Below are 8,049 nucleotides of genomic sequence, written 5' to 3' on the forward strand. Positions count from 1 at the left end.
CCCTCCTCTCTCCTCGGCTCCTCCGCTCGCATCTCCTGTGGGCGTGACTAAGACACGAGGATAGGAGTCGAGGAGGGGAATTAGAGAAATGAGAAAGGGTCACTGACATAAAAACATAAGGGAATTCTAGAAAAAATGCTATGTTTAGTACTGTGGCATGAAACCCCTAAGCCATAACAGACCGTAGTGTTGTATGGTTTTTATATTGATACATGCCTGAAATATTGATCAGGGTTCATACACTTTTTCACCAAGGATTTTCAATGACTTTTCCATGACCTTTCCTAATTTTCCATGACCAAAGAAATTACTCTTTCTCAGCGGTACCACTGAATATGGTTTACTTTAACATGGAACAGGAAAATAAGGTCTGCATATGAAACATGTTGGTCCTATCTAAAACAAATCAAATAGCAAACTAGCTAACTAACTAGCAAACTAGCTTCGACACGCTAAAGCAACTAAAATCTCTCACCAGCAAAATACCTCGTCAGTTAAATGCCATTTTACGTTTCATTACTATACGATACAGTATGTATTATCATTATAGTATAACTATTTCGGCGATTAGATAAAATATAAATTATATTTGATGCAACTTTAGTTACATTTCCATGACTTTTCCAAAACGTTGGAAAAAATATTGTTTTCCATAACTTTTCCAGGGCCTGGAATTTGCATTTTGAATTTCCATGACTTTTCCAGGTTTTTAATGACCGTAAGAACCCTGATCGATGTACGCCTATGGGTATAACTTCTTAAATCATATTTCTGGAAAACTTCAAGGATTTTGTCTTTAAATCTTAAATCGAGGATGAAATGTTGTACGTCGTTAAAATGTTCCGAGTGACTTTAATGTCCTTCAGCCAGCGTCATCTTAAAGCCAAAGGTAATTTTAAGATCACAAGGTTTCTGCTCGCTGACAGCTGCAATGGTGATTTTAATGAGCTCTCCTCTGAATTCCACTTCCCTCATCCCTGCGGGGAACCGCCATTCCATCAACTGACAACCAGGCAGTGAGAACACACTCACACAAACTGGTCCTGCATACACAATCAAACATGGACTACTGTCAGAGTGCTCTGTTGGATCTGGCTGCGTTTGTTCGGTATAACGGCTGGGCCGATGAATGATTCAGCAGTGAGACAAGTGTGTGTGTGTGTGTGTGTGTACTGAGAGATGGAGGAGGGGGGTGTGTTTAAAGTGTGTGTCCAGCACCTCTTATCAGGAGCGGCCCTGGAAATGTTCCTGTCGTGCTGTCTCTCTTTCCTTCTGTCGTGGCGGATCTCGTCACGCTCCCTGACCTCGCTGTCCTCGCCACCTGCTGCGGAGATGGAGGGGGGATGGATAGAATGAGGGAGAAAAGGGTGCAAGGAAAAGAGGAAAAAGACCACATGAGAGAAGTGGGAGACAGATGATGTGATGTGCGAAAAGAAAGATAGAAAGGAGAGGAATGAGTGGATAGATGAGGAACAGTGGAAGTGATGTGAGGGATAGATAGTATAGGGATTGAAGAAATAGGAGGCAAGGGAGGGAGAGAAATGGGAAAGAGTCAGTGGACAGTTAACGTGAAAGACAAAAACAACGCTGATTTATTAATTTTTTTAAACGGGCGCAAAATAAAAATATGAACCTTAAGCCTTAGCATTATTAAGGCCCCTTTAACACATTTAATGTTAGACTTCGATAGGATGTGACATATCCAAACCATCCTTCAAAATGCATGCACACAAACAGGTCATGCAACATGGATTTCTCTTCTGGAAATCCATGTGAATGATCAGCGGGGAAGCAGAAACATCATTTCACAGCTTGCTGGTCCTGTCAACACCGGCAGGGTGAAAAATGCTGTCATCACTTATGCCTCGTGTTCCAGATTTGGAAAACGGACAACGGCCCTGACAGCACAGTCTGCTCCACTAACTCAGAAAACCACCCTGAAAATAAGGAACAGAGAACATGACTTTGTTCTAGGTTCCTCGTCTTTAGGACTCACCTTTGTCCCCGTGACTTTTGATCCCCGCCCTGCGGTCTCGAGCCATTTGGGCCAGTTCCCTGAGTTTCTCCTCCTTCTTTTCCTTCTCCTTCTGGGCCATCTTCTTCTCCACCTGGGCTCTCATCTCCACTGCTTCTCTGGCCTATGGAAACAGTCAGCATTTCATGGTCATTAAAAGATCGAAAACGTTTTTTAAAAAATTAGTTTTAGACAATCCTGCTTTTGGTAATCAGATTCTTAAACTCAATTTCCTGGCACTTAGCGACTTAAGTTTGTATAAATATATATATTTATTTAATCTTTTTATTGGACATCTTTACTTTAAATTCCCATGTTTATGTCATATTTTATCTCAACTTTTTCTTGCACATTCTTACTTCTTTTGTTTGTATAAATATTTAATTATTTTTATTGGAATTTTTATATTTTACTTTCATGTAGTATCTTATTATATTTCATATCAGTTAATTATTTTGAAACCTTGGATTCTTATGTTTATTTAATATCTCATTAAATTCTTAATTGTTTCATCTTTAATTGAAGTCTTTTTTTATCTTTGAATTTGTACTTTTTAGTTTGAAATCTTATGTTTATATAAATATTTTTAATTTAATATTTGTATTGCACATTCTTACATTTTATGTTAATATAAATATTTCAACTGTTTTGTTTTATTTAATCTTGTCTTGGAAATGTTTACCTTTAATACTGCCGTTTTTTGTTGGTATTTTTATTGCATTGTATTCTTACTTCTTACGTTATTTAAATATTTTTTATTTATTTAACTTATTGAATTTTATTCTAAAAAAAGGAAAAACTTTCACAAAAAACATTTTTACCTAGGGCAACTAAAGTATTTCTGAACCACAAATCGATGGTACCTTTCTGTCGGCGATGTAGAGCGCCTCAGCCAGCTTAGCAAAGTTTTCGTTGATATGAACCGTCTGCAGCCCCCTGCCATCAGCCGCCAGACGTTTGTCAAGAGGAATGGTGTAGCCCTGAAAGATATTAAGCATACAGAGATGAGAAAAAGGAAGTGCGACGATGGAACTGGAATCACAACGAGAGCATCTGGAGTCCAAATAATCTAATATTTATGTAATGTGTCAAATATTAAGCCTGGAAAACCAAATACCTTCTTGCCATACACAAAAACATCAAATGTAACCCTGGTGATTCCCTACCTTAGCGTTTTTCCAGTTGGAGATACATGGAGGAATCTTCCACTCCTGCTGCTCCTTGACTGTCATCTAAGCAGAGGAAGAGAAACCATCAAACATACAGACTTTTAAGAAATGAAAATAAATTCAGTTGGATTTTTGGAGTGTGAAAGTAGTAAGAAGCAGAATGTTTTTGATATTTCAGATGGTTGTACCTTTCTGCTTGGGGAGTGCATGACAGGGGCAGGGGGGGAAGGAGGTCCTCTGGGAATCTTCTTGTTGATCCTGAAACATACAATTATTTCCATCAATTTTCATGTCAACACTTTATTTCTTCTAATCAAAAACAATAACTTTAAAACCAAACTGTTTTACAGTAAAATAGTTGTTAAGAAGTCTATGAGGCTATTTCTTAAATTTGGCAGTGTATTTCTGGGCATTCGAGGGGTTGCCGTGTCAAATGTGGTGCAATTTAGACACATGAAAGATGTATTATTTATACACGATAAGTCGGGAGTGGCGTCTTTCTCTTTCTTTACAGGTTCCTGTGTTACTTACTTGAAACGTGGAGGTTCCATTGGATCTTTCTGCATCTCCACCATGCGGATCACCCTCTGTTTGGCCCCTGAGTTGAAAGCCACTCCCTGCTGGGATGGGGTGTATCTGGAGGAGAGAACGAGAGGAAAAATGTGTCACAACACCAACTATTTACATCACCCAAATAAGGGAGATAAAGACACTAATTGTAATCCATTTAACAGTATATACAATCTAAAATATACTTTGCGAAGCTAAAGGAATATTGCAACAAACCACTTCAAGGTGGCAAAACACAACATGAAATGGGACCAATCAAGCTCTAAGTGGGATTATGTTGAACAATTCATATGTTCTGCATGTTGTGTTTTGTCATGTCTTTTCTATATTTTTTTTGTGTGAGCTGCTATTGTCATAACCAGACTACCTTGTTGATGTGTACATCTTGCCTTTACAAATACATATTACAGGTAGGCACTTCTTAAGTGTCTGGGAGTCTGTATCACAACTTCACCTTCATTCCCACACAATGTCAAAGTAGCATTATACAAAAGCAGAGTCATACAAGTTTCCTACTTTCTCTAATGACTCATACATACCTGATGTACTGTGCAGGGGCCTGTTTGTCTGCAGCTCTTACAGGCATGGCAGCAGCGATCTTTTGAGACACCTGCTTATCCAGGGCCATGCGGGTCTTCTCCGTCAGCTACAAACAACCACCATGTTTAGATTCTGACTACAACTCAAATTCTAAGTCAAGCAACTTATAAATGTTTGAAAAACAAATCAATTTCTGATTAATTGTCAATACCATTTTTGATCACAAAGAATGAACTTCATTTTCACAGTCACCAACGGAGAATATCAACATCGACTGATTTATTCGGGCGAATTGTTTATTTTCTTTAGTTGGTTCAATCTAGAGCAGTGGTTCTCAACTGGTGGGTCGCGACCCCGTTTCGAGTGGGTCGCGGATGTGTGAGTGAATTATTATTTTTTTTTTTAGGGGGGGGGGGAAGTCAAACTTTTATTTTGAAGGCCCGATTTTCTAACGCTGTGCATGCAGTCGGCGTTGGACTGGAAGTACCGGAGACCATAAACATGGTCACAACAAGATCATCTTCTCAATAAAATATCTTTGCTGTTGTTTTTTCGAGTCTTCTGGCCAATCAGAATCAAGATTGTTGCCGGAAGTCCGCCTAAAATCTCACCTAGGACAGCAAATTGTCTAGAACCGGCCCTGGTACTAGGCCTAAAGAGCCTTTCTTGTGCTGACACATAGAAACAAATTGGCGGGGCGCCTTTGCAGGCCACACACTAAAAATCCAGCGCTCCGCGCTCATTTTTGCTGAGATACAAATGAACACATAATGAAATATGACCCCCGGTTTGATGATTGACAGGTCACAGAACAATGGGGGATATCTACCCTTACCCACAATTTAAACTATTTCACACAGACTATCTCCTCTTTGCTCTTCATTCTGTGTGGAGCAGCAAGTTCAGCTGTCAGAACAAAGTCAAAAACAAACAATGGCATAAAATATTATTAATATGTCGGGTAGTAATAGATTTATTTATTTTCTTCTCAGAGTGTACCAGAATGCACAGTTTATGTTAGTATTTCTAAAAATCTCCTGGGGGAGAATCCCCCCAGATCCCCCTGCTGGAGTGGGGCTTACAGCATGTGTGCCTTTTTATATAGTTCAGCTTTGATTCCATCATCTCATTAAACCTTTTTTAAAAGCATACTTTAGTTCTGTAAAGGGATATATGCACTGTACTTCACTTTTATTGATATTGTATGCTGAAAAGCATATATACTACAGCACAATTTTTTGTTGAATAGATTTGAGTGCTTCAAAATGTTGGGTCGCGATGTATTGACCAAGTAAAAAGTGGGTCCCGAGGCCTGACCAGTTGAGAACCAATGATCTAGAGTCCCAACAATAACTTCATCTGTTATTTAATGTTTCTATTCATACACATTGCAACATGGCTTACCTCTTTTACAGCCTCCTCATCAGGCTTCTGCAGTTCTGGAGTATCCTCATGCAGAACTTCCTTTGGAAGAAGGTCTGTGTACTTACTGAAGATAACCTGCAAAAATAATGACGAAAAATGCTTTAAAAACAAAACTAGCGTGAAAAGGAAAATGAGATTCTTCTTCATAGTCTTTTTTACAAAGTCTGCCGAGTGTGTGTTCTGTAAATTAAAGACTTGCTTTTATCTTGTCTTGAAATAATTAACTCTGGCAATAAAACCAACTAACTAATAAGTGTTGTATGAAGCTTGTTATGACTTAGATCTGTGAGTGTCTAATATATTACATTCCATTTATACATTGTGTGCAGTTGTATCTCATCCTAAAGAATCCACACATTATCATACTGATCTATCTTTCCATCATCGGGATCGAATTACACCACACTTTTAATATAATCTTGATATTTTTCAAGTTGCGCATGGATACATATTTGACATGTATACCTTATCCTTGCCCTGTCCTGCTCTCGCGATGGCGTCATATTTGATCTTTCCTTCTGCATCCACCTGCACCGCGAGGGCGTTGGATGTCTTCTTCTTCCGACCCATCTCCAGAGGAAACTGGGCCACGTGGATCTCTGGGAAAGATCCTCCATCTCCAAAGTCCTACAGAAACAAAACAGTTACAGCATAAGTTAGAAGATGGACTTGGTGTTGATAACCATGGGACATCAGACAATAAATTACCCCCCAGTTATCTGACAATAACAGTTTTATCATATTTGAGATAACCATGTATATATTGATTAAATAAACATTATATACCTCAAGTGAACGAGGCACCAAGCCTTTTCTTTGTCCATAAGGAGGGGGCTCTCTGCGGGACGAGACCAGGGCTGTGGAGTAGCACTTCTGGGCCCGAAGCTTCTCCTCTGCCTCTAACTGGTCCTGAGACAGCTGGGTCGGCGCCGGTAAAAAGCTGGAAACAAAGTAAAACACGAGTAAGACTCATTGTTTGTACAGTACCTTTGGTGATGTAACGTTAAGCCCTAGCTAGCGTTAGCCGACAGTGGCTCAAAGTAACGTCGCCTTTACTTTGAAAACTGATAACCAGCTAGCTAACAGTCGGTTTATGCTACACGCATAACACGGTAACAGTTCTAGGCACAAACCTGAAGCATAAAGCGTGCACACGAATGGTACACAGTTAATACAAGTGTGTTGTTGACCATGGATGTGTGCTGCTAAGCTAACTAGCTAATGCCAAATGTTCAGCTCACGACATAGCATTTCGGCTAGCTAGCATTAGCTGGTCCCGTTAGCTTTGATTATAAACAACGAACCGATAGCGGGCAAAGCAAAAAGATACACGTGAAACATTAAAGCAGATCTTTACATCGGATACTACAAAGTTGAAACGATGAATGATATAATTTCGTGATATAAAAACACAAAAGGCCCGGTCGCGTTACTCACCTCGCTAGAGACATTTTCCCCTTTCTTCCTTAGCAATGGACTGAGCATGCGCAGTGGCATACTAACATTATCATAGATTGTGCTCTGCCTTTTTGTTGTGAGTCTATTTGTTTTCTTAATGTTTTTACTTTCCAATTGTTTAAAATGTGTCGTATTAAATGTTGTTTTATTTTTTCATGTCATATAAAACTATATTAAATTAATTTTAATGTTAAACATGCCAAAAAAGCTTAGTAAGAGAGAATATATCCCAATAAAGTATGGTGTTAGGGCCACCCTCAGTTTGTAAATCATTCAAAAGTAATTTGGAGTTGTTTTATCAGTTTCAAGCAAATATCTTTCAGAGACTGGATATCCCCAAAAATCTGAGGATGTTTTTTAGAGCAGTTAGTAATTATTATTTTATAATTCTGGATTTTGATGAGTTAGTAGTGGATAGTTCTTGCAGAAACTGCAGAAAAACAAATGAATGTTTTACATTTAGACATCTCACACTGTAACTGTGTGTCTGCGGCTGCCAATACCTGCTGCAAACATTTGTCAGGCTCTACTACAGATTATTAATTCTTGTGATGAATTAGATGTTCATTTAAAGTCTCAGTGACTTGGTGACAGCTCAAAGAGGTGAGGGCTTTATATGTAAAAAGCCTTCAAACTATACTAAACCTACTTAGGGTTGGGGTTTGCATAGTCAGAAGATAAATAATACTCATTAAATACGATATTTACATGGTTTCCTATGAAAATGTGGTTGGCTAGAATGCAGTCATCTAATTTTTGCATATACCTAACATATCTAACATCTAACTCTTATAAATGATGATGTTATTAATAGAAAATGCAAACAACAAAAATCTCTATAATTCTACAGTAACACACATTTTTTAAACTAAA

General features: G+C 38.5%; 1 protein-coding gene across 2 annotated transcripts; it reads right to left on the reverse strand.

Annotated features, from left to right (window-relative positions):
• Positions 1-1,040: 1,040 nt before the first annotated feature.
• snw1 (SNW domain containing 1) lies at positions 1,041-7,206 on the reverse strand. Of its 2 annotated transcripts, none has more exons than XM_010768774.1 (11): positions 7,156-7,206; positions 6,505-6,658; positions 6,184-6,345; positions 5,698-5,793; positions 4,293-4,399; positions 3,715-3,819; positions 3,372-3,441; positions 3,181-3,246; positions 2,878-2,994; positions 1,997-2,138; positions 1,041-1,321 (listed from the first exon to the last, which is right to left on the reverse strand). In XM_010768774.1, exons 1-11 carry the CDS (start codon positions 7,167-7,169, stop codon positions 1,056-1,058), a joined length of 1,299 nt encoding a protein of 432 aa, XP_010767076.1. In that variant the 5' UTR covers positions 7,170-7,206; the 3' UTR covers positions 1,041-1,055. The 2 variants fall into 2 exon arrangements, with proteins under 2 accessions (XP_010767076.1, XP_010767075.1); XM_010768773.1 differs by having other exon boundaries at positions 1,041-1,324.
• Positions 7,207-8,049: the final 843 nt, after the last annotated feature.

The sequence above is a fragment of the Notothenia coriiceps genome, unplaced genomic scaffold (assembly GCF_000735185.1).
Source record: "Notothenia coriiceps isolate Sejong01 unplaced genomic scaffold, NC01 NC01_scaffold00006030, whole genome shotgun sequence".
In the NCBI taxonomy this organism is placed as follows: domain Eukaryota; kingdom Metazoa; phylum Chordata; class Actinopteri; order Perciformes; family Nototheniidae; genus Notothenia; species Notothenia coriiceps.